Source organism: Lissotriton vulgaris, chromosome 6, assembly GCF_964263255.1.
Source record: "Lissotriton vulgaris chromosome 6, aLisVul1.2, whole genome shotgun sequence".
Lineage (NCBI taxonomy): Eukaryota > Metazoa > Chordata > Amphibia > Caudata > Salamandridae > Lissotriton > Lissotriton vulgaris.
The window spans coordinates 1,103,023,027-1,103,050,407 of record NC_141694.1 but is presented as its reverse complement, the minus strand read 5'-3'; the positions used below and the strand labels follow the sequence as shown (position 1 = coordinate 1,103,050,407).

Sequence of the window (27,381 nt, the reverse complement as noted above, 5' to 3'; positions counted from 1 at the left end):
CAGCCGAGAAAGTGTTGTCAATCAAAAAGTGATCGGACCACACACAAGGAGTTATAAGCGGACAGGAGGACTTGACCCCGTGAACCCAGATGTGATCGAGAATGTGGCCGCCACTGTGGGTGGGGGACCTGACTAATTGGGTGAAATTCAGGCTCGAGAGGGCCTCGAATAGTTCGGAGGCATGGGGGCCGGCGTCCTCGTGCTGGAACCAAAAGTTGAAGTCACCAACAATGATAGTGCGGGGGGAGGAGGTGGCCAAGTTAGTTAACTGTTCAATAAAAGATGAGGGGAATGAAGGCATGGGGTGGGGAGGACGGTATAGTACCATAAGGGTAACTGCCCCGACCTCGGTCCCGAGACGAAGGACCAGGTTATCCACTTCAGGGAGGGTCATGGAAGCGGAGGCGATAATCTTGAGATTCTTGCGTATTGCCGCTGCCACCCCTACTCCGGAGCGGCCCCCAGGATGGTTGGTGTTCAACAGGAAGTAATCTGGGGGTAATGCTGCGAGGATGTCAGGAAGGGAATCGTCGGTGAGCCAGGTCTTGGATAGTAGGAGAACATCTGGCCTCTCTGTTAAGAGAAGGTTAAGTATATCGGCTTGATGCCTGACCAAAGAGCGAGTGTTAAGGTATAATACCCGGATCTGCAACTCAACAGGAGCAGGTGCTATGAGAGGTAACGCCGGCCCCAGAAGGGGGGGGGGGAGTTACCTGCGATCCCCAGGGAAGAAATCCTGGCCCAGGTATCGGGAGATAGGGGGCATGCAGAAGCTTGTAGACTCATAAGAGCAGAGGGGGAGTAGGAAGTGAAAATGGCAGCGTCCCTGGCCCCTGGGCCCGTCCGGCCGCGGACGGGCGCAGACGGGCTGGACTTAGGCGCGACTTCGGCGTTCTGACGGCGTACGCGCTGCGCCCGTCCGCTGCGCTCCCTGTAACGGGGCGCCATTTCATAGGTCTGAGGTGGTGAGGGGCCGAGCGCTGCACCGCTGACCTCCTCACCCAAGATGAGTGATCACATATTCATACTCTGTCACAGGAACTCTGGAAGGTACAAGACTACCATGACAGGGGAGATCTCCTCTCCCTAGATACCGAAAAATCTTTCAATGGAGTGGAATGGGGCTACTTATTTTGGACGATGGAGCAGATTGCATCTGTCAAAGCATTCTAGTGACAAAAGGAATATACCATAACCTCATTGCATCAGTCAGCTGTGGCGGCTTTACCTCCTTGCACTTTCAGACACAGCGAGGAACCCAAGATCCTCCTTATTCCCTCTACTGTTCCTAGCAGCCCTGGACCCATTGGCAACTGCCAGTAAAGCCATTTATAGCATTAGGGGTATACCAACGACTGTTGGGAAGATTAAGGTGTTGTACTATATGGAAAATATCCTTTTGACTCTGTCCCATCCTTAGGAGTTATCCTCTGTCCTGGTGACAAAGCTCAACATATGTTTCAAACTTCTAGGGCTATAAAATAAACTGGTCCAAATGCACCGCCTTGGCCTTAACCCTGACAACTGTGAAATGCATCCCTGTGAGGTCTGCCTTTTAAATGGCCATGTAGCAAATCAAAATGTCTGTGGATCTATGTTAATTAGGGGCTAATCAGGGGTTGCAAGGTATGGTTCGTGACAATACCTCACTAGTCATTCACAGAATGAAACAGGGCCCACCTGAGTTAATCTCTATGGGGGAGGGTCCATTTTATCAAAGTAAGCATCATACCTAAGTTCCGCTATGTTTTCGGTATATTGCCCCTCCTAGTACCCCAGTCCATTTTTAGAGATTTAACATGCAGCATCTCTCAATTCATATGAGAAAGGGACACATTGAGACTATAGGGGCTCAAATTATATGCTGATACCGAGAAGCGGGGGCCTTCGCCCTTCTCTGTTGGGAAGTTACTAACTGGCTCAGAAATTTGTGCATTCCAATATATATGTTGACCACCCATTGAGCCACGCCCCAATGGGTTATAATCGAATGGAACATCTTGAACACTGGGGAAGGCCCCGCTGTCTACTACACCTCAACTCACTCCATTCGTCAGCCCTATCCTAGCATACTTCTCAACATGCATGGACGAAGGCTCATAGACTGTTGAGCCTTCGGTCATCTTCACTCCAAAGGACCGTTATGGTGCAACGCCTACATTACGATTGGTCGACAAGAGATTAACTGGTCCCTCTGAAAAGCGCATAAGATATATTGATGGCATCCTCGCTTACAGCACCCTGAAGCCATTCTCAGATTTACAATGGGAAAATGGTATCCCCAATATACAAAAATTGATGCACATTCAACTATACACACCCTGTTCGGCAAGCATGGGGCGTAGGGTGACACCAACTGTGTTAGAGGGTTTCCCCATCCCCCTCTACATGCATACTTGGAACGATTTTGGGTTGGAGGGGGTCATATTGTGGTTATACACCATGCTGATTAATCACCATTTCTCCATAGACGCATCCTCTTCTCTGTGAAGGTGGTGGAAGACACAGCTACACCCAAAATTTCAAGAGGACTAATGGGACATCATTTTATCTGACTACAATTAGAAGCTCAGGAAAACTCGACTGATATATACCATCTTCAAAATTCCTCATGGCTGGCACTGGTCACCAGCAAAACTATACAAGGCCAAACTTTATACTGATTTACGGTGCTTGAAGTGTGGAGAAGTCAGTGACATTTTTCATATTCTGTGGGAATACAGATTACTCAGCAGTTTATGGCGTCCAATATGGGATTGTTTGAAAGCTGAGCTCCATGCCACAGAACGCTAACCTGCCGTGTGGTATTACTGCAGGACGCCTCACACTGGCGCATGTATACCGCAAGGAGGGAGCTACTGGGCTGAGCTCCGGGACAAGGGACCACTATAGTGTAAATCCCGTCGTCCGGAAGGACCCCACTCAACCCCCCTACCGACGGCACGTCCAGCACTCACGTCCAGCAACGGGACCCGCAAAAGAACCGGTACCCTCGACAACGGACTTCCAGAATACAGGGGGGAGTCAGCACAGGGGTCGAGGCGCCCATCTAAGAGGTCCGGAGTCCAAACCGACCAGAGCCCCCCCCCTACCTGGCGTGGTCACCAGAGCGCCTCCCAGCTACATAGGACCAACCAACCAAAAGCAGAAGACTACTCTAGCACTCACCGGAGTGTGGAGCGACCAAGAAGTGACCCGTGGCCCACGCACCGAAGCTCGCAGCGCCTGGAGGCCACGAGCAGCGGGATCTCAGGACCCCTTCGCCCATCGGAATACAAGGGCGCAGCGGAGGCTCCGGCGGAGCGCTGTTCTCCTAGTGTAGTGGAGCAGAGGAAGAGACCCGCGCCGGAAGGGCGCAGGCATCGCCGGTGGTCCTACGCTCTTTTTCACCTGCGGGGCTGCCTGCCCCCAAAATGGCTGCACGCAATTCAAACCATCCAAGAAAAAAGCGAGGCCATACAATCGGTAAAGGCCCCAATTAGCTGCCAGCCCAGGAGCGCGGCGAGAAGTCCTCGTGCCGTCCCTAAGGAATATCAAACCTGTGAATCGGCAGAAGATCCTAGAACCCAATCTGGATTCCCCTTCCAAGGACGCCTGACTATAAAATGGCCGCCACTCCAGACTTCCACTGCTCCAGTAAGGAGCAAAGGGCATGGTCTCCAACCACTCAGTGAAGGCCCAGTGGAGGTTGTAGCTGAAGATCAACCCCAGTTAACACCCGTACCAGCTGCAGAGTGCCCTCTACAAATAAACGCTGGACTCAACTTTGGTCCAACGCGGGGCCACTCTCCTCCGGGGTTGCCTGCCCTTAAAATGGCCGCCTGCTTGCCTTAAACAGCGAAAAACTGAGGACACCCTGACCGGATCTGACCTTTTTGACGCTTGCTCCGGACTGAGGAAAGCAGACCCACGCCACGACCAAAGGGGATACCAAATTCACGACACCACCTGTGGATAGCAAGCTCCAGCTCCCCTTTAGGCAGAGTGGCTCCCTGACATTAAAATGGCTGCCATGTTTCTAACACCAAAAGCTCAACCTGGGAGCGGGAAGCCCTCCATTGTCTGCCTTTAACTTCTAATTTTAAGACTACCCCGAGGACTTGGCGCCTTTGCGCGCATTAAGACTAGGGGGACGCCTTATCTTTTAAGGCATCAGTAAAGCATCCCTTCCCCACTGCAATTCACTTTGTTCCCAGGAGCAACGCCCCCCCTGCTTCGTCTAGGTGGCCGGAGTGCCCCAGTGCAACCCAACTAGAAGACCCCCCTGGATGAAATCCCCAAGTGAGCATTGGGAAGGTAATACCTTGACGCCGTAACATTTCCCCGACCCTACCCACTCCCTTAACCAGGAGAGCCGAGGGCCTCTGCACTCCCAGCCCAACACTGCCCCGCCCCCAGAGAGGTCTACTCCCCCTCCCTCCTACTCGACAATCAGCTTCCTTCCCTCCTACCACCTACAGTCCTCCCCTGTAGGGTAACCTCAGTGCGTTATACCCCCCACACCCCCTAACCAAACGGCCTAACCACCACCTGTCACATCACGCCCCCACACCCGAAGACCCTCACCCCCCACCCCCCACCCAACGAAGATGCCCCCGGCCGTGCAATTAGACTTTTTTTTATGCTCTTCTCCCAACGTCCCGACACCTCACGTACAGAACACCTTCGCTATAACCTACACCCTCTGTCTCTCCTTAAAAGCGAAAAAACGCTTTAAACAGAATATAATCAGGCAACACCCCGAAACACTAGTTGTTGACACTTACCACTGCGCTTCTAGAGGGCAGAAGAAAATGGACTTCATTTTCCATACCAACAGACCTGATCTCTGGGTCATTATCTTCATCTCTCACCTCCCCGCCTCCAAAACCACCTTCACAGATCACAACCGTAAACTAACCACCTCCCCCCTGAAACTTCAGTCCCTGACTGGAGATATTTCCATTACCATTTTTGATAACTGTACCATCCTAATTCAGGCCAAAGAAGAGAACCTCGAGTTCTTAGACTCTCTTTTCCCAGCATTAAAGTCGGCATCTTCCCACAGCTCACACCTTTCTATCCCCCCCCCCCTCCCCCAGCAGAACCTCACAACCTTCTAGCCACCTGTCCCTGCTTACGCCAACACAAAGATCCCATCCCCCCACGTTTCGTCAATCCACCAGCCCGCGCCTCCCTCATCCACAGCGCCGCCTATCACCCGACCCCCCCTCCTCCTCCCATCTCTACCAGCCTCCAAAATCCCAGCCCCCCTCCCAACTGAGCCGCAGCCCCCCACCCCCCATCATCCGCAACACTCCCAGTTTTCAGTCACCTCTCCAAGAAGAATCCCAACTCCCTAGCATATCCGACTCACAGCCCCCCCTCGGCCAACCCCTTCCCTTCAAGTACTGAGCCACCTCCCCAGAGAGGAACCCCACCCCCACCTAGGCTACAACCCCCTCCCCCTTATACCTTTCCACAGCCGAACTCTGAGCCAGCAACAACACCCCCTCCTCCTCCCAACCCCACCAGACTTGATTTACTTTGCGGCCCCTCACCCAGAAGGCTCTCCTCTGCCCAGACTCCCCTCCTCACCCCCTCAGACAAGCTGTTGCAACGCCTCGATCTTCTGGAAGCGCAGCTCGGAACTCTGATCCATGGCCTGAAGGAAACCTTATCCTCCCTAGGGACAATCCCTCTGCCCACCCTTTACCCGCATCACCCCACATCCCACCACCTCCCAGTAGGAATGACTCACCACCCCCTCCCCCGCCCCCCCAAACAGTCCCCTACCCCCCAGATTCTCGGCCATCTCTCTCCAAACCCTGGATTGAGTCACAAGCAGACAGACCCAGCAGAACCAGGCCCACCCTCTCCCCCCCAGGAAGCGACTGCACTTGCCGCATCATACGATCATCCCAATATCCAGCTAGCATGGGCCTCGCCGTTAAACCCTACTCCCACGTCCCTGATCCAAGTCATTGCGGGACTGGGTAGGGACCCTCCCCACCGAAGAGCCCCCAGACCCCCTTCGTACCTTTCCTCTATCCCCAAAGCCAAGTCGGGCACCCCAAAAACAAATGATGAACCTTCCATCAACTGTATGCTTATCAACAGCAGGTCTGCCGTCAAACATGCAGCGGAAATGGCAGAAGCCATCCTATCCCACGACCTGGATGTAGCTTTCATCACGGAACCCTGGCTGAACTCCCTGTCTTATCCCAACATAGACCTATTGGTACCGCCCGGTTTCGCAATTATCCACAAAGATGGACCCAAGCACAAAGGGGGCGGCGTAGTAATTTTTCACAAAAGTAACTTGTCCATTCTAGAAAGTCCCTCTTGCCTCTACAACTCATTTGAATGACTTTCGGTCAGCATCAAATTGCCCACAAACAGTTTACTCCAATGCCACCTCCTATACCACCCTCCAGGCAACTCCATCGAATTCGGTGCCCAGCTATCGGACCTGATCACCCATTCCGCACTCACCAACGAGAACTACATTATTCTGGGTGACCTCAACCTAAGATGGAACGAAACAAAAAACCCACTCATCCAATCCCTCAACACCCTCCTACTAGACAACAACTTGATCCAACACTGTTCAGAGGAAACACACCTCAAAGGTGCCATCCTGGACGCAATCATCGTGGAAAATAATGCAGTCAGTATCAACTTCATCATCCCCATGGACTGGTCCGACCACCACAACATACTCTTTCGCATTAACCAACTGGCCCTTTCCCAACCACCCACGCAGGCCTCTCCCTTGTGGGCCAGGAACACTTCCCGAGTCCCCCAGAAAAACTGGAAGAAGGCCTAAGCAGGCTCCTCCCTAACACGGCGGATCACCTCCCAACCACTGAACTCACTTCGCTCTACCGTTCCAACTTGGTGCTCACCTTAAACCGGCTGGCTCCCTTGAAACAACAAAAAAAAACAGAAGCACCCCCTCCAGGTCTTGGTTCACCACAGACATCAAGGAGGAAAGAAGACACCTCAGAACCCTAGAAAGAAACTGGAGGAACAACCCCTCCTTCCTCCACCGGGATCAACTCAAGGCAGCACGCAAAAAATACAATGATCTCATCAAGAGCAAAAAGACAGCTCTGCTCCGCCTTAGACAACGCCAAAAACCGCCCCAAAGAACTCTGTAACATCATCAAGGCCCAAACATCTAAACCAATGACAGCCAACATGTAGGCGTCCAAAACTCACTGTGACAACTTTGCCAGCATTTTCAACGAAAAAATCACCAAAATCGATCGATCGCTCAACATCAAGCCCGCCACCCCACTGGACATCCCGACACCAGCATCCAATAGCAATACCCCAATGATCACGTCTACCCGCTGGTCCTCCTTCCGTCCCGTCCAGGAAGAAGTGGTAAGCAATCTGATTGCCACCGCTAAACCATCTTCCCACGCCCTCGATCAGCTCTCCTTGAGACTGACTTAAGACTTGAAGCTTACATTAGGCCCAATCGGGTGCAAGATCATCAACAGCTCACTGAGCGAGGGTTGCATTCCAGACTGCCTCAAAATTGGTCAAGTCACGCCGCTATTAAAAACACCTGGCCTCGACCCAAAGGACATGAACAACTTTAGACCGGTTTCAAATCTTCCTCTCCTTTCCATAATTCTAGAAAGATGCGTTATTCCACAGCTAACCCAACACCTGGAGAACATCAAACTATTAGACACACACCAATCAGGATTCAGAAAGGGCTGCAGCACCGAAACAGCAATCTTAAATATCTTAGACGATCTCCACATGCCACTCGACTCTGACCAATGTAGCCTTCTCATCCTCCTAGATCTGTCGGCCGCGTTCGATACTGTTGACCACACCCTGCTCCTCAAAGTCCTTCAGGAGAAGGCGACAATTGAAAAGACTGTTCTAAAATGGTTCTCCTTTTTCCACAACCGTACACAAAGAATAAAAATCAACAACTTTGAATCAGACGCCCTTCCAGTTAGCCAAGGAGTTCCCTAAGGATCAGTTCTTTCCCCACAACTTTTCAACATTTATATGGAACCCCTGACCACACTGCTCAGAAACTCCCAACATCCCCTTCCACCTCTACGCGGATGACACACAACTCTATCTGGAAATCTCCTTGATCGCAGACATTCACAGACTCAATGTCACGCTCATTGATGTCCAACATTGGCTCTCAACCAACCACCTCAAACTAAACCAAGAGAAAACCGAAAAACCTCCTCATCTCCAATAGGGACGAAAAACCCCAAATCGTCGAATGGCTCAAAGCGCTAAACCCCCTCAATGGCGCCCTTACGTCAACTGACTCAGTGAAATCCTTAGGGATTACCCTTGACCCCAAACTGGACTTGAAAAAACACATCTCAATGACCGCCAAAAGTGCATTCCAAAATCTGAAACTACTCTACAAAATAAAACCCTTCCTGCCCCCGAAAGATCTTAAACGGGCCACTCAGGCACTGGTGTTCTCCAGAATGGACTATGGCATCGCAGCACGGACCGGGTCAGCAACATCTCACTTAGGTCTTCTCTCCACCACCCTCAACGCCGCAGCAAGAATGGTCACATGAACGAAGAAATACGATCACATCTCCCTGGCACTCAAGGAACTGAAATGGCTCCCTATCCACCAGCGAGCCAGCTTCTGTACAGCTTGCCTCACGCACAAAGCCCTGCACACAGGCAAACCAGAATACCTGGCCGCGAAACTCAAGAGGGCTGGTCAAGCTAAGGAACCTCCGAAGCTCCAACACGCTTCTTCTCATCCCACTCAAATCACGGAAACACAAAACCGCAAACAAATCCTTTTCGGGAAATGCTCCCAAGATCTGGAACTCCATAACCCCCCCATATCAGAATGACCACCTCCTTCCTGAAATTCAAGACGTTACTCAAAGCCCTCTTCCTAGAACGTTCTCTGTCATAACGAGATTCTCACTTCTATCTGGGGGCAGGACAGCTACCCCCCTCTCCCGAAACCTGGTGCTCTCGAATGATGTTCCTCGTTGCTCTCAAGTGGACGATCTGCAGACTTTTATTTCTCTTATTGTTTTCGTGTTGTTTGCCGCCCAAAAATTCTCTTGTTCATAACTGTACATACTGTGAAGCGCTCTGATACCCTCGGGTCCAGCTAGTGCTATACAAAACTTCAATAAATAAAAAACAAATAAAAAAATGGCCGTCCACTGCATTAGGCCTTGTAAACTTGGCATACTGCATCACTGGAATTGAATTGAATTGAAACAGCATTTCTAAAGCGCCTGGTTACCCGAAGGCATCCCTGCGCTAAAACCGGCACAATCCTGACGTTTCAATCCTTTGACATTTGAACCACGGATTTGCAAACTGAACAATAATAAGCTGCATACTTTTGAGGTTATTTGGGGTCTTTTATGAAGGATTGATTTTGTACCGAGGAATATCAGCTTGCCGTATTGGTCGGGTTGATTGTTTCTGGTGGTAGTTTATTCTTTTCTTGTCATTGTTTAGTGGATGCTTCTATTCTTATGGCCAGTTATATCAATACCCTTTATACATGGTGGACTCCGGGATTCCAGTGAAGGTTGTATACGCCGGTATTCTTTTCTAGTGCAGAGGAACCTTGGGTCCTTGTATTTTACTCTGTTATTCACACTGCAGAACGTTCATCATTCTGGTTAATAATTGGGACTTTAAGTTGCTCTCCAGATGGTTGCTTGATTCAAGTTACGATACTGATTTGTAAACTTGAACGTATTGCATTCTTTGTGATTTAAGAAAGATGTTTAAACAAATCATTGACTGTCCATGTCAACTACTCACTGCTTTTAAATGACCCAATGCAGTTGTAGCTCAATGGAGGGATATTGTGGCCCTCAGTCAAAATGACCACTTTACCTAACATTCTTCCAGACGCATCTGCTTTCGGTTTCTCACACTGCTCCTGAAGACTCAGACTGTTAACCTGTTTTGTTTGAACAGCTAAGAAGCCAGGACAGCCAGACGGGCCTTGGTCCTATTACTAAGCCTGGGCGTAGTAGGCGGAGTTGCTCTACGCGGAATTCTACGGAGTTGGCCAAAAACTCTGTGGAGCTCTACGCCGCACCAAATATTTTTTAAGTAACATTTAAAATTAAAGTCAAATAAAAGCGCACTTACCTTATCACGGCGTCCCTGGCTGCCCTCCTCCTCCTCGCCATAATCCCGTAGGTAGTTTATGGTAGGAATGCGCATGCGCAGTTTTACCATGACGTAGGCCTGGTGTAGGGGATTATGGCGAGGAGGAGGAAGGCAACCCGAGACGCCCGATAGGCAAGTGTGCTTTTATTTTACTTTAATTTTACATTTTATTTAAAAAATATTTATTGCGGGGGCGGGAGGGTCTGGGGCTGAACTCTGCTCTGCTGCGGAGTCAGACGTTTTGCAGGAACTTCGTGTTCTCCACAGAACACTGCATATGCAAAATTCTGCAAACTCCGCCTGTGGAGCGGAGTTCGGTGCCCAGGGTTACCTTTTACCAAAGGAGGGAGGCCTGGGTCTTCCTTAAGTACACAACTGCGATGGTTGGTTGAGGGAGGAAAGTCTGAATCAGAAAAGCAGTGGCTCTTCACACATTTTGGTGTGGACTCCAGTATGGAAAAACCTTTGCTGGGGCCCCTACTTGTCCGCAATCATTGGGGCAATGCTAGCAATCCTAACGGTATGGGACAAACAGGCCAAAAATATTAGCCTGTCCAAGTTACCTTATCCTTTTACGCCAGTCGTAGGCGGCGCAGGTTCACTTCAGGAGTGGTTGAAAACTAATACGCTGAGTGGAGAATGAGAGGCACTGGTAGGGTGGAAGGTCTATTCAAGGAAGAGGGGATTACATCTTTTTAAACACTAAAGAGTTTGCACCCTGGAAACCGAGAACAATAAATACTGTGAAGTAAGGCATTGGGTGCTAAACTTCTCTAGTCAAGCTAAACATGTTGCTGTTTTTTAACTGCTGGTTACATACAAAACAAGCATTGTCAAAGCCAATAGGTCTCTGCAATCTGAGAGCTATAGGTGCTGACAGTGTTAATGTCTATAGGCGTTGTCAGTGCTAATGGCACATTGGGTGAGGCCTGCCCTCCTCCCTGGTCACCGGCGGAGCATGTAATGTGCCCTCTTCCCTCCGGGGGCCGGAGCACTGAATTCAGCGCAGCAGACACGCATTGACACAGAGAAGCAGCATCTCCACCGCAATTCTCTGCTTACAAATGGCATCACGTAATAATGTTATTTACATTAGTTGGCATAATGAAAGCTTTGTTATTGTGATCTCCCTGCATGGAAAAATTTATATATTCCTACTGAGTATGTTTGTATCCACTACATATTTCTTGTTCCATCACATGGAAGAGATTAATAAAAGGTAAAGAAAATGTATGTTGGTAAATATAACGTATTAATTGTTCTTTCCATGCAATGGTCCGCCTTTAATTTGATTGATGTGACAATTGACAATCGAGCATACAGGATTGATAAAAATGATACGTCAATGGGAGATGTAAAGGCTTTATGTGAGTGCATGTCTGACACCTGAAAGCGATTTAAAGACTTTTTAAAGCGAGTATTTTTTTTCCACAACGTATTTTTATTGTTTAGAGCCGGTACAAGTCTGGTGCCTCGAGGGACACCAGTGATAGGTAAACATTTTCACAGGTACTGATATCAACATTTCCAATGATACTACAGCATCTTTTATATATTAAACACCTTGCTAAATAACTTTTAAAAAAACCAACAATAGTGCCACACTATGTCTGCAGGAGAAGCAAATAAATCTTATATACGCCCAAGCCATTCATAACAATAGCAAATATCTGTAGTGTTTGAGTCCCTGCTCAGTACAGTCATTTTAACTGTTCTTCAATAGTAGAAACGGGGGGAGCATGTTCCAAATACAACCCACTGTAATCCGTCCACCTTTTCCAAATTTTAAAATGTTTCTGGGGGCACCCTCTCGCCTCAAAGACAGGGATTTCCAGACCCTTGGTGAAGTCTCAGACCTTCTTCCACACCGCCACTGATGGCGTGCATTCATCCTTCCACGCCCTGGCGATATCTCTTTGCCAAGGTGAGGCCAAGGAATAACTGGTGACATTTGTATCTGTTGCCGCCCAGGATCTCCGTGATATGCAACATAATCAGTCATGGAGAAAGCGGGATATCTGACCCCAGAACCTCTGACAAACATGTGGTCACCCCTCTCTAAAACCTCAACTGTTTTGTACACTGCCACACCGTATGTATAAAGGTACCTTTCACTGTCCCACATCGCAAGCAGTGCGGGATGTGATCAGGAAGGGCGCGCCAAAGTCTGTCTAATGTAGTAGGCCCGATGTAAACATTTGAATGGGATAAGTCGCAGGCGGGCCTCAATCGCCGCACTGCGCGGGGACTACAATGCCTCCACCCAGGTCCTACTGCCACGTATCTCTAGTTTTGTGTAGAGTTGTAGGTGTATTGTTAAAGAGTGTGCAGTACATTTTGGGGATTTTATGGTCTCCCAACTCACCCATAAAGACCTTCGCTTCTACGAGGTTAAACTTGGGTCTGTCTACTTGTTGTGCTAAATTCAGGGAGAATTAAGAATACAGATTGCCAACCACACACTTACTTTAATCCTCTGTTTTTGAGGGAACAAACCAAGAGAAACTTCCTGGTTCGTCCGGGTATATCACTATAACCCTTTTATTTTTGATTTTTATCTTTTTTTGTTTTGATGTTTGAAAAAGACACCTTATTGTTTTCTATTTTGCTCGATAAATGCTTATTTACAACTTAGTTATTTACAATTCACAATTATTTACAACACAAAAACATACACATAACTGGTTGTATATACAAAGTAATTTGCTTTGATATATATACACTTAGATATTCAAAATATGAAGACAAAATCATTCATAATTACGTAAAGACAAGAGTCAAAAGTATACACTCGAAGTTTAGACTAGACAATTGATGGCAATATTAAATCAGTGGACTACAGTTTGATGTAGTAAGCTCAAAAAAAGAAGAAATAGACTTTAAATTAATTCATTCAGTCTATTCAACAAATAAATGTCTAATCTTTTTTCGCCAACGCGTTTCGAATCCGGTATGTCAACTCTACGGATTCTCATCAGGGCTCTGCCTTATTACGGTGTATCTGCAAGTGTATAAAGCAAAGCTTGTTTTAGCTACATTTTGAAAAATTGTTTCAGCTTCCAACTGCACTTAGACCATGTTCCTCTTATTACCTGTTAAACCAGCCGTCGCCGGTCAAGGGTAAAGTGTTGGTCCTGACTGAGTCTCTTATCTTTTCGAAATCTAAAAATAAATATAGGTATCATGACCTATTTTATCTCATTTTGTTTGAGCAGAACAGTGGCACATGTGTTATTGACATACCTTACTGGATCGTTTACTTGATCCTTCGTGTTTGCCAATATGACTTTTTTTCAGTCTTGTATTTCACTTACAGCCTGAAAATAATAAAACGCTTGTTTTAGGTGCTTGAAAGTACAGACAGAGAGAGAAAGGCACCCGATGCTCTACTCGGCATACCTGTTCCGAATGACTCCTTGCTTAGGCTGTTCGTGTTATATTTGGATACAGCGGTAAACGTTCTTTAACAATGCGGGCAACACTTCCGAAGTCCTTGATAGTCACACTTGTTTTACCTAAAGCAAATAACATTGTTTTACTCGACTTCGGGGAGTACATTTAAGCGGGCAGTTTTAACCTGTGTTGTCTCTGGACTTACTTCAACATGCTGCAACTCGGCGTCTGGCTCGCAGTCACTGGGTTTGGCAGCCATGTTGTAACGTGGTTTTAAACCTATTTTAATCCACTCGCGTGGCGGCCATCTTAGAGTGGGGTGGCTAGAGAAGGCTATCCATTTTGATGTGGGTAGAAGGTGAATTTCAATCACGTGTTTACCATATGCGCATTTGACATCGACCCTTTTATATGAATACACTGTACTGAATATAGTTTAGACTCTAGATATTTCAGATAGCGAATTAAGTCCGCTTAGTGCACTGTTAAACTTCAGTATCAGATATGCCTCTTTTTTCAGTAGACGTTTTTCTTGGTCAATGGGTCTCGACTGTTGTAGTACATATAGAATCGAACATTTAAAGTCGTTCTCAGTGTGTTTATTCTCAATAAAGTGCTCCACCATAGGGGCGGTTAGCACCTTATTCTTGATTCTTGATTCGCATGTCCCACATTTATGATGTCCCTCAATGGGTTTCATTCCCCATTGCGACAGTAAGTCGCTCTTAGGTTTGGGTAATGCTATCTCAGCTCGTACGAGATGTTGCCCGATACTTCTGTTCTTACGTTACGCAAAAAGGGGACGGGGAAAGGGACAGTCCAGGCGCGGCCTGTGGGACTACTATGGAAGGGAAGGAATTTCAACATGGGAATATTAAGTGGAAACACTTGAGCTTCTCAAACTGCAAAACACGTAATGTAGTGTATGTAGTCATCTGCCCATGCAATAAAATCTACATAGGCAAGACAACACAACAAGTGAATATGCGCATAACGCAACATAAATCAAGAATCAAGAATAAGGTGCTAACCGCCCCTATGGTGGAGCACTTTATTGAGAATAAACACACTGAGAACGACTTTAAATGGTCGATTCTATATGTACTACAACAGTCGAGACCCATTGACCAAGATAAACTTCTACTGAAAAAAGAGGCATATCTGATACTGAAGTTTAACAGTGCACTAAGCGGACTTAATTCGCTATCTGAAATATCTAGAGTCTAAACTATATTCAGTACAGTGTATTCATATAAAAGGGTCGATGTCAAATGCGCATATGGTAAACACGTGATTGAAATTCACCTTCTACCCACATCAAAATGGATAGCCTTCTCTAGCCACCCCACTCTAAGATGGCCGCCACGCGAGTGGATTGAAATAGGTTTAAAACCACGTTACAACATGGCTGCCAAACACAGTGACTGCGAGCTAGACGCCGAGTTGCAGCATGTTGAAGTAAGTCCAGAGACAACACAGGTTAAAACTGCCCGCTTAAATGTACCCCCCGAAGTTGAGTAAAACAATGTTATTTGCTTTAGGTAAAACAAGTGTGACTATCAAGGACTTCGGAAGTGTTGCCCGCATTGTTAAAGAACGTTTACCGCTGTATCCAAATATAACACGAACAGCCTAAGCAAGGAGTCATTCGGAACAGGTATGCCGAGTAGAGCATCGGGTGCCTTTCTCTCTCTGTCTGTACTTTCAAGCACCTAAAACAAGTGTTTTATTATTTTCAGGCTGTAAGTGAAATACAAGACTGAAAAAAAGTTATATTGGCAAACACAAAGGATCAAGTAAATGGATCCAGTAAGGTATGTCAATAACACATGTGCCACTGTTCTGCTCAAACAAAATGAGATAAAATAGGTCATGATACCTATATTTATTTTTAGATTTCGAAAAGATAAGAGACTCAGTCAGGACCAACACTTTACCCCTGACCGGCGACGGCTGGTTTAACAGGTAATAAGAGGAACATGGTCTAAGTGCAGTTGGAAGCTGAAACAATTTTTCAAAATGTAGCTAAAACAAGCTTTGCTTTATACACTTGCACTGTAATAAGGCAGAGCCCTGATGAGAATCCGTAGAGTTGACATACCGGATTCGAAACGCGTTGGCGAAAAAAGATTAGACATTTATTTGTTGAATAGACTGAATGAATTAATTTAAAGTCTATTTCTTCTTTTTTTGAGCTTACTACATCAAACTGTAGTCCACTGATTTAATATTGCCATCAATTGTCTAGTCTAAACTTCGTGTATACTTTTGACTCTTGTCTTTACGTAATTATGAATGATTTTGTCTTCATATTTTGACTATCTAAGTGTATATATATCAAAGCAAATTACTTTGTATATACAGCCAGTTATGTGTATGTTTTTGTGTTGTAAATAATTGTGAATTGTAAATAACTGTAAGTTGTAAATAAGCATTTATCGAGCAAAATAGAAAACAATAAGGTGTCTTTTTCAAACGTCAAAACAAAAAAAGATAAAAAATCAAAAATAAAAGGGTTATAGTGATATACCCGGACGAACCAGGAAGTTTCTCTTGGTTTGTTCCCTCAAAAACAGAGGATTAAAGTAAGTGTGTGGTTGGCAATCTGTATTCTTAGTTTATTAATGGTCCAGCTAGCCCCACGTCCCAGGACCTGACTCCCCCATTCTTCAAAAATTCAGGGAGAAGGCATGTCTAAATTGGAGATACCTATAGAATTGTGAGCGGGGCATAGAGTATTCTGTCTGGAGTTCTTGGAAGGACGTTAGGTCCACCAAAGCATAACTGCACCCACTGTGTCTATTCTGATGGCCTCCCAACCCTGATAGCCAGACCACTGTGCCAACTGTGGTAGCTCTCCATTTCGCCACAGAGGAGTTTCTCTTGTAAGTTTCCCCCACCAAGCTCCTTGTACAAAGTGCACGTTTCCAGATCATGAACACCATTTTGGTTGCGGGCGGCAGCTCCCGAAGTGTTCATACAGAATAAAGGACCATGTGTAGTGTATTCACGCTCGACTACATGTGCTGGGTCACCCTGATCACCATACCACCAATCATTAAGGACGAGAAGGTGCGCAGCCGCTTGGTATGCCTGAACATCCGGGGTGGCGACGCCACCACAGTATGTGGATTGAAAGCAAGTCTTCAGTGCTACTCACGCCGCCACCCCAGTGGAACCAGGCCAGAATAGCGTGAAAGTGAGTATTTTGAATAATATAATTAAAATAGAATTAAAAGTAATGTTGCACTGGCAAACCTCTGCCTTTATTTGTACCCTGATTTGCTGGTGAAACATTTTTAATTGTGATTGTGCCCAAAACACACACTTGAATTGCACTTCTATCACTGCAATAGACTGACTGACTGAAGTATTTGTTAAGCGCACTTATGCCGTGGCGTCTTGGAGCTGCGAGGAGGGTAAGGCTACCACTGGTTGACTAGGCCGTGATGAAAAGCCAGGTCTTTAATGCCTTTCTGAAACAGCTCTTATTTGTTTCTAGGCGAAGCTTGATGGGCGTGGTGTTCCATACCTTGCCTGCCTAGTATGAGAAAGACTTGCCTCCCAGCGTGCTTTCTTTATTCTCGCGATGGTGATCAGGCCCAGGCCGCCGGATCTTAGTGTTTGGCTTGGGGCATAGCGCGGAAGGAGAGCTTTCATGTCCTCGGCGGCTCCTCCAACTATGGTTTTGTGAACTAGACCGAGGTCCTTGAAATGTACTCTTTGACTGACTGGGAGCCAATGGAGTTGGTGTATGGCCTTGGATGTTGGGTGGCGTTTTGGAGGGTCCAGCAGTACTCTTGCTGCGGCATTTTGCAGTGACTGTAGTTTGGAGAGCTGCCTTTCACCCATTCCCAGGTACATAGCGTTACAGTAGTCGATGCGGGAAAGAACTAGAGCACCGACCACCATTTTCCTTAACGTCGGTGGGATCAGGGGCAGTATTTTTCTTAGAGTTTTGATAGTAAAGAAGCAAGCCGATGTCACTTGATTGACTTGTGAGAGTGAGATCTTTATCTATCCAGACACCTAAGTTTCTGACTTTTTGTGCAGGCACGGGGCAAGTGCCTGCCTCTGGAGGCCACCAGGGTTGGCTCCTGATGGAGGTTTCATGTCCGAACTCAATCACCTCTGTTTTTTCGGTGTTTAGTTTTAAGAAGTTCTTGTTCATCCAACTCTTTATGCTCAGGAGGCAGTTTCTGAACTGTTCCGCAGTGATTTCTATCTTTTGCATGAGTGAACCATCAATTATGTGTCGTCAGCGTTAGACACCAATTGCAGGCCATGTGCTTTTATTAACAAGGCTAATGGGGTCACATAAAGGTTAAAAAGGGTAGGGGAGAGTGCCCAGCCCTGTGGGACACCACACGGGAGAGAGAATTCTTCTGACTGCAGGCCATCCCAGTAGATTTGTTGGATTCTAGTATCCAGGAAGGATTTGAGTAGGGTCAAGGCAGTGTCTCTGACTCCTACTGATTCTAGCCTATCTATTAGGACCCCATGGTTGACGGTATCAAATGCTGCCGTAAGATCCAGCAGTATTAGAACAGCTCTGCCTCCCTTATCCATGGTCCTACGAGCTTCCTCTGTGGCTATTATTTGAGCTGTCTTGGTGGAGTGGCACGACCTAAAGCTGTGTTGGGTGTTGTCGAATATATTGTTGAGGTTCACAAACTCCATTAGTTCCTGGTTTAAGGCTTTTTCTAATATTTTGGTTGGTAAAGGGAGACAGGATATAGGACGATAATTTTTTGTCTACAGTGGATCAAGGGAATTCTTCTTCAGGATAGGTCTGATGCTGGCCTTTTTCCACCTTTGAGGGAAGACACCACATTTAATTATATCATTGAGGAGCGGGGTTAGGGTCTTGCTAATTATTTTAGGGGCCAGATGAAATATGTAGGGTGGACAGGGATCTAGGGGTGACCCCGATTTGGCTTGTGTTAACAGCCTCAGGATATGAAAATTTGGATATACGGTTTTGGGGGGCTTCTGTTGGTTCCCTGTTGTCGTTTCTCCCTAAGTCGGATACCTCATGAAGTTCATTGTAGAGTTCATAGAAAGAGTTTATTTCGGTCTGTATTTAGAAAGACAATCACACGGTTAAATGCCTTCTGTTAAGAGAATGTTTTGCAATTAAATCATATGCACTCAAAACTAAAAGTAATTTTGCACCAGCAAATCAAAATAAACGCAAAATGTTGAAAGTGTTTAATTTTTATTTGCCAGTGCAACATTACATTTAATTATGAATGTTTGTGAATTGCTTTTACAGCATACAGTTTTGTTTGTAAACTGCACCCAAATAAAATCTTTAAATTGAAGTAAAAGAAGTATGATTTAGCCACATGTTTTGAAAGTCAATCACAGGCACGCAAAATTACAAGTATATCATACAGATGCCGGACCTGAGTGTTGACGTGCACCAATTTTGTAAAAAAAATAGCTGAACCGACACCCTCGGAAAACAGCATCTGGCATTTGACCTCGGTCTTTGAATGCACTGAAAATGTGTTGAGATAACAAGATTTACAGGCCTGTTTACAGAGGATCTTGGAGCAGCGAGTGAAAACATGAACTCTTATGTTAAGTGCGCTTTAGCAAAGAAAAAAAGAGTTCCTGAAACGGATCCTAAAATGGAAGCAGTGGAGGGATAGTGCACTGTAGAGGGCTAAACAGAGGCACAGGAAGAGGCATTACAAATGCATGCCATGGACAAATGGGGAGAAAGAACATGAGAGCGACTATGGAGACAGCAAATAGGGAGCCTAGCGGCGGGCTGAAGCATACATGTCTCTTCGAGACAGCGCATGCGCTGTCTAGCAGAGCCTTAAAAAGGGTGGGGGACAAAAGGGTCTCAGAAATCTACAAAATACTACTTAATAATCTCCAAAGCCAGTAAACTACCTGATCATGAAAGGTTATAGCAGGAGTTGGGTTCTGAGTATCGAGAAGAGGAGTGGGATGCCATATTAATTAGAAAATGCCCTACAGCCCATATCTGTACACCTAAAGAAGCATTGGCCACACTAGTGCTGTATACCAGTATCATCATATAGGTCAGAAGTGCATTGGGAAAATATCCCTTCTAAGCAAATTATGTGGCACTGTCAAACTCCAAATTTTCCGGTCGAGCATTCTAGATACTATTAATGTCTTAATGATTAACACCAAATTCTGCGCATATGTGGAGAAGTGTGGCTCACTTGTTAGAGCAGGCAGACCCTGAAGCAGAGGTCAGACCCGGGACCAGGGTTCAATTCCCGACGCGGCAGGGTCTTGAGCTCAAATGTCCACGGACTCGATAATTCTCGCTTCGGTGCCTGACCTAATCATGGGTTCACACTCTGCAACTCTGGGCATTAAGCTTGCTTAATCTCCACAACGGCCCCCTGCGGCGGTATGCCTCACTTTCACCTTGGGGATGCCCTGTAGGGGCTATCTCACAGGGAAAAGCCAGGACAGGTTCCCAAGGCAAGCGCTTAGAGACCCCTGGGTGATAAGCGCTATATAAATCCAATATACAATACAATACAATATGCCCGTCTAGGCCTGCCAATCAGAATTTCCTCCTTTACTCACTTAAGGGGATGAAGATGTCCCAAGTGCCGTTTTGAGGTAGGGAAACCGGTTATATTGTGAAACAAAACCAACATTTCAGATAAATGCGGTTGGCAACTTCTGGCTTTGGAAAAATATCCATGGTTTTTGAGCAATGAGGGGGGAATGCAATACTGATTCAGGCAGTTCTTTTATTACCTATCAACAATGTAAAGAACTCTCTTGCCCCAGATGAATAAGAATACCTCTGATTATTCTGCCTCAGAATCCACAGCTACCCTTAATAGGAGAGGGTGATGGTCAGGACAATTAGTGCTGAACATGCAACAGCCCAAGTGATACAGCAGGAATACAGGGTCATATGTACTAATATATGGTCCTTAACACCTTCGCTGCTAGGTGTTTTCCCCTCCTGTGCTGCAGGCTCCACTTTCCCATTGTTCATGACGAGCTCAGCTCGTCATCAGCACAGCTCAACCGTGCATCATGATGAGTTTAGCTCGTCATCCGCATCGAAAGGGTTAAATACTGATTGCAGTTTGTGACAGTAAAAATGTTTAAGAACTGACCTAGGTACTAATAAGTCTGTTTTTAAAATCCGAATCGTTGTGGATTGGAATATGATCAAATCCATGGATATTAATGAGGTAGGTTGGACATCCCAACTCATTATGATTCATTACCATCACAGGGACGGTAGCTTATTGTGGTCAGCAGCCCACCATGTGTGCGATTGCTTTTAAATAAAGTAATCTTTTGTATACAGTTTTATGCAGCGTGTTTTTCCTAAAGGAGACCTAGATAAGATAAAGATTTTTTTTTAATTAAAAACCACTAACCTTTTGTTTTTTTTTAGGTAGGTAGTGATTACCCGGGAACACTGCCTACGCCCCAAAAAGTTTTTTTTCCCCAACATTCACAAAGAGCAATTCACATTTTGAATGGCTTACCTTCTTTAGTCTGTAAAGTATACATTTTTTGGAACCAGATTTCGGTCTTATAACATTAATACATACCATAAGGAATCTGAATCCGAATCTGTCTCGCCCTAAACATTCCCCTTCCAAATAAACACATTTAACTATTCAGAAATATTTTCAGAATATTTAAATGGGCTTAGTACATTTGAAAAAAGATCTTAGTGCTCGCAAATCCTCCAATTTACAGAATTGGAGGATTTGTGAATGCTAAAACCTTTTGTACATATGTTATTTATAGAGCTCCACCTGTGACTGATGGATGGGGGAAGGGTCATGGCAGTTGGAAGTTGCTTAATTGAAAGATATTATTGGGCTACCATTTTCCAATACTTTCCTCCTTCATCGGAGGATGTGGGAGTTTATGTACACCTCAAATGCCAACTGAATAGAATTGAGCCATAAAGTGAATTGTTGGACGCCCACTTGAATGTCTCTTCACCTCAGTACTTCCACTGATGTGGTGTTATGCAGCTATGTCCCTTCCTGGATTTTTGACATTCTTGTTGTGCCTCTCCTTCCTGCCACTTAGCACTGTTAATGGGCCTCCGAGGTTAGACAGGCATTGGGCCAAGAAACCAGCTCTTTTCTCAATCAGTGGCCCATGAAGGTTGCAGTGTGTGCCTGCCAATCTGTTTGAAAGTGCCGGAGCTTAATTGCCCTGTTCCTTATCACGCAGGTCATTAGCAGTCTGGCCTTGCCCTCACCTTGCTGAAAACAGGAAGGGGCTTTCCAGAATATCAGAGGGTTAGGAGATTGGAAAACTGGGAAGGACTACTACCTACCCTTCTGGCCCTCTGACTGTAATGCTCCAGTTCCCTATCCTCATTACTGTTAGTTGGCCATGGTATAGTTACCATACTGCTAATGTACCAGTAGGGTTTAGGGTAGTTCAAAAAGGTGCTGGCTTTAAATAATAATACTTTTTAATAGCCTGAATAATTATTCACTGTTTATCAGATATTAATCTTGCTTTTAAGGTAGAGACTTCTAGCAACAGAATCCTCACTTTAAAATAATACCCAAACGTTTGGCTCGATCTAGAAGATTAATCTCCCTGCTTGCGCTAGTAGGTGGCGTCAATCGCCTGCATTCGCGGTGAAAGTGACGTAGGCGGTGCCTATATCTGCGTGACCCCGGCGCACTGATGTCAGTTCTTTCCTTTCCACGCCAGATAGCGCTGATCCGGATTCAGCTACCGTTGGTCATTTTTTTACTGCCTTTTTTATCGACTCTTTTTGAGAGATTTCTCTTTTGGTGTGAGGATGTCATCCAAGAAACCGGCTGGTTTTAAGTCATGTGGTGCCTGTCACAGTCAGTTGTCTATGACTGACCCCCACTTGGTGTGTTTGTGATGCTTAGAGCTGACCTTAACGACAAGACCTGTGGGGAGCGCCACACCATGCTCCTTGTCAACTAACATCGGACAACCCTGTGACACTCAAGAGCCCGGTCCCGCGGAATGTTCCGGGATTGTTTGCGGGGCTGCACCTGGAAATCCTTATCGCATTCCCAAGTCATCAGGGATGTCCCACAAACATTAAAATGCCAAGAAGTTGAAGAGATCTTTGACTTCGCTGTGCCAGTCGAAGCCATCGGAAGAGGTGCAGGAGCATCAGCCCTCTAGGGCTAGTGCTTTGGTGGAGTCTGAGTCCGGGTTTCCTCCACGCTTCGATGATTTTCCAGGAGCCAGAGTGACCCCACCCAGCTCAGAGAATTTTATGAGGCCATAGTTCTCCTATTTGTGCTGCCCTGCCCCTCTGGAGCACCTTTGGAACCCACAGGTTTTGGAGGGGCCCCCACTGGATACCTGCTCATGAGTTCACCCTCTGCTCCAGTTGGGCCCCATGAATCCCTTGCTGGATCTACAATGGAGTTGCCAGTGAGACAGAGACCTTCTTCTGCGCCCACTCCAGTGCCAACGCCAATGATGCCATCCCCGACTCTGACATGGAGCCTGATGGGCATCACAGACGTGCCAATATGGACCATGCTCTTCCAATTAGCGCCAGTGCTTTTACTCTTGGTGGGCCTGGAGAGGGAGATGAAGGGGAGGGTCTGAGGACCGTTATGATTACCAGCATCCCTTAGATGAGGAGGACAACTTGTATGAGAAACTGGTGGAAGCCAGTGGGCTAAACTCCTCACCTGACACTGGTGTGGTCCTTCCTCCTATCAAGGGGTCGGAGGAGGGAGCATCTTTTGCTGTGGTGATGCATAGGGCAGCTGAGGTCTTGGACTTTCAGCTACCCACAGTTCAGTCAAGACAAACGTTTTGACAGAGTTGCTTCAGCTGGGAGTCACCCCCTCCGAAACCTTACTCTCATTTAATGATCCCCTTAATGGCGTCCCACTCTGGCCTGGTCCAAGCTCTGCACAGGGGCCCCTGTGCATAGTACAATTGCCTGCCACTATTGCCCTGCTCCTGGAACCCTATTTTACTTACCCAGCACCCCACCCCAGAGAGCTTGGTTGTCCAAGCCTCCACTTCTAGGATCAGCCCTGACAAGTTTCCTACCACTCCACTGGATAAGGAATTAAAAGACTGTATACCATACGTTCTCTTCCTCCAGCCTTTCACTGCTGTCGGTGAATACTGTGTGTCTTTTGCAATGATATTCCCATATGATCTGGATTTGAATGCTCAAGTGCTGCCCATGGTCTCGGCGAGGCCTGAGCCATACTCTTCCAAGACATTGCTTACAGGAGAAGTCGCCATACGATGTGGACTCGAGATGACCAAGTCTCGGGGTACATCGGTTTCCTCATCTTTGGTCCTGCGAAGCCACGTCTGGCTGAGAACAAGTGGTTTTTCAGGGGTTGTCCAAAGCTTGCTTATGGACAAGCATTTTGAGGGTCCTCATCTCTTTGGAGAGAAAGTGGACTCCGTGCTAGAGTGCTTTAAGGTCAGCAGAACTACGGCCAGGACCGTGGGTGGTCTGTGGCCCCTTGTAACCATCAGTCCGCTTGCCACACTTGGAAGGGGTCTCTAACCAAGTCCATACTCTCCTAACCACACAAGACATGGGTCCCATAAACCACGCGGGGAAGGTAGATATAGGTCGAGTCAGTCCACCACCCCCCGGCAGTCACAGCCTCCAAACGCCTTTAGTTTGTCCTCCAACCCTCAAGGGCATCCAGTGGCAATTCCCTGGTGGTTCAACACCTGGCGGGTTTGCTGAACACCAGGGTGGACAAACTCGGTTGAAGATGTTTAGTGGATCACAAATGGCATCTCCCTTCAGAGATGGTGCAAGGACTTTCAGCAGTGGCGAGAATCTTGTTTAGATCTGTTTGCCACTTCTGAGAGTGCAAAGTCAGCAGTTTAGCTCGCTGGAGTTTCCAAGGCTACTCTCACTCAATTACTCTTTTCGTTTCAAGTGGAGCTCATGCTCCTGTACGCCCTCCTTCCCAGAAATCTCAAGAACGACCGGGGCCAAATTATACTTGTGGCTATGGATTAGGAACAAAGAGTCTAACATCCCGATCTGTTGACCCCTATCGGCTCTCCGATCAGGCTGCCCCTTCAAGAAGATCTTCTGTTTCAGCAATAGGGGAGGGTTCTGCACACAAACCAGTGCACCCTTCACCTTCATGCATGGATATTAAACGCCGACAATTGACCGCTTTCGAACTTCTTCCTGAAGTCTGTGTTATTCTGGCAGCAAGGCGTCCCTCTACGAAGTCGGTATACACCTGTTCTTGAGATAAGATTGTGGCATGGTGTGATTCCCACAACATCGAACACCCACCCCTCTTCCTTCTACACCTCTGTCAAACGTTCTTCTATTTGCTCTTTCATTGGCCCAGCAGGACTCTGCCCTGGGCACAGTTAAAGGTTATCTGTCGGTTATTTTAGATTTTCTGCAGTTGCCGGATTAACTTTCTTTGTTTAAGTCTCTTGTTGTGGCTAGTTTCTTAAAGGTTTGCAGCACATGTTCCCCACGCCACCAGGCCATTCATCAATCCTCTGTGGAATCATTCTTGTTCTCACCTTCTTGATGGGTGTATCCTTTGAGCCTCTCCACAATTGCCCTCAGGCTCTTGAACATCAAAACTGCCTTCTTAGTGGCCATAACCTCAGCCAGGAGGATCAGCGATGTTCAGGCCTTCCCAGCTCACCCTTCTTATACCACCTTCTACCTGGACATGCTGGTCCTCCGGACACGTGCCACCTTCTTTGCGAAGGTTGTGACTCCCTTCCATGTAGACCAAAACATCACCCTGCCTACTTTCGTTGCTCCATCTCAGAGCGCAAGAGCCTCCACTACCTGGACCCAAAAGGAATGTTGCAGTTTTACCTAGATGGCACAAAAGAATTCTGGGTGTATGATTAACTCTTCATGGGGTACATAAGCGTTAAGAAAAGGAATACTGTGTGGAAATGGACCATCTCAAGATGGATTGTGCTCTGCGTCAAGATCTGCTACACATTGGCCAAGAAACAACCCCCGGAGAGGTTGCGTGCTCATTCCACCATAGCTAAGGCTGCAACCACTTCATTAGCCTGTTGAGTCCCTGTCCTGGATATCTGTTCTGCAGCAACTTGAGCCTCCTTGCACACGTTTACCAAACCGTATTTCCTGGACAGTCAGGTCCGTCGCAATGGGCACAAGTCAGGTCCTGCAGGACTTTTTGATTTAAATTTGGCTTTGCAGTCTCACCTCCGGTGAGGTGTTGCTTGAATATCTATTCAAAGGTAAGTAATCTGGGGCTAGAAGAAGTCTCTGATCAGAGGAACAAATTAGTTACCTATGTAGGTCCCACGCTTGTCACTTCTGGCATGGATGGCACCAACATGGAGTCTAACAACTCCACCTATCGCCGCATAGGGGTACTGCTTAAAAATCTTCCAGATCCAGTCTGATGCCTGGGGATTATTCTAAGGTAAGAAATCTATAGCTAGATTGAGTTTCTACCAAATAAGGCGTTACCACAGGTAAGTAACGTGTTCTTCCTCACTTTATATGTTTCTGTTAGGGACTTGTGGTGTTTGGGCACACTTTAGCAAAGCATGATCCGGAGACCCGCTCATGTTGGTTCACTGAAAAACGGAACTCTTTCAGAGGGCTAAATTGTAAAATCTATGTTCCCATAAATAATGTACATTGTTTGTTATATTGTAATTGCGATCTTTTTTTCTGAGAGCAGTTGGTTTGCTCTAAGGCTGGTAGTTAACATTACTGCACTGCCCAGTCTTTCCCAGCTGTGCCCAGTCCATATGCATTATAAAGTTGTGACTTATTTACTCTTTGAAACAAACACCCAAGCTCCGTGGAAACCACAAAGTAATTATTTGCATTGTGAATATGTACTAATCACCTGGCATACCTTTTGTTTTATAGGCATGTGGACTAACTGAAAAAGATTTTACGACAATAAAACTGATAAATGAGACCCGCGACATGTTGGAAAGGTATGACCAGCACTTGCAAAATGCAATACTCAAATATATCCAGTGGGGAGTGTAGCTGCACATTTAAATTCCTACCACTGATCCACCACACAGACATTCCACAGTCCTGTGATTCAAACATTGTCCCTGTGACCAACATCTGCTTTAATTAATGAGTTTGCTACTTGTTCTCACATTTATTGCTTTAGTGCTTCTCAACCCACAAAGTTCTGGTTAGTTTGCCTGAAACGGGTGTACTGTTGGCGGCATCAAACTTTCCGGCTGGCTCTTCAAATTATGGATATATGGACTCTGAATTTGTCTCCAGAAATACTTGAAGTCAGCCCTGAAAAAGATATTGTTCTAGCCCATTTTGCACCAAACGTGTTCACCCAATACTATTGACCCCACATAACCTAATTTGCCCCCGAAATAGAGCAAATAAACGGCCAGTAACACTAAGTGTCCCCAACGCATTTTGTCAGAAGCTGTCTGTTGCACCTCAAAATCCCTGGTCTCTACAGAGCGGGTGTGTCCCCAACATACAGTACCAGATGTCTCATGAAGCCCCTCCTCTCGGACCTGGCAAAAATACATATGCCCCAAATGCTTTTGCATTTCGTTGAACAATGGCAAAAAATGTATCTGCTTTTAATTTGTCCCACTAAAAACCATAATCCCTGCCCACAAATATGTAATCCCTCCTGCAGCTTCTACGTTCCACACAAAACTAAAATTGTTGTCTCTCATATCCTACTCTTGTTAAGTTCTGCTAACATCTTACAAGAGTGTGTACTCTTCAAATGGTCTCCTAGACTACCAGTCTCTCTTCTTATTATATCTCTTGTTCAACTAGGTATTTTGGGTCAGTAGATGGTTTTCCGTTCAACTTAATTTCACCTGTTGTCA

The 27,381-nt window shown here is 46.4% G+C and overlaps 1 protein-coding gene across 1 annotated transcript in view; it reads left to right on the top strand.

Moving 5' to 3' along the window:
- The window catches only part of PEX3 (peroxisomal biogenesis factor 3), a 391,252-nt gene that overhangs the window by 292,675 nt on the left and 71,196 nt on the right, over positions 1 to 27,381 (top strand). Inside the window, exon 9 of the mRNA XM_086927170.1 lies at positions 26,423 to 26,493. Within this exon, the coding sequence (XP_086783296.1) occupies positions 26,423 to 26,493 (71 nt within the window). The remainder of the gene's footprint in view (positions 1 to 26,422; positions 26,494 to 27,381) is intronic.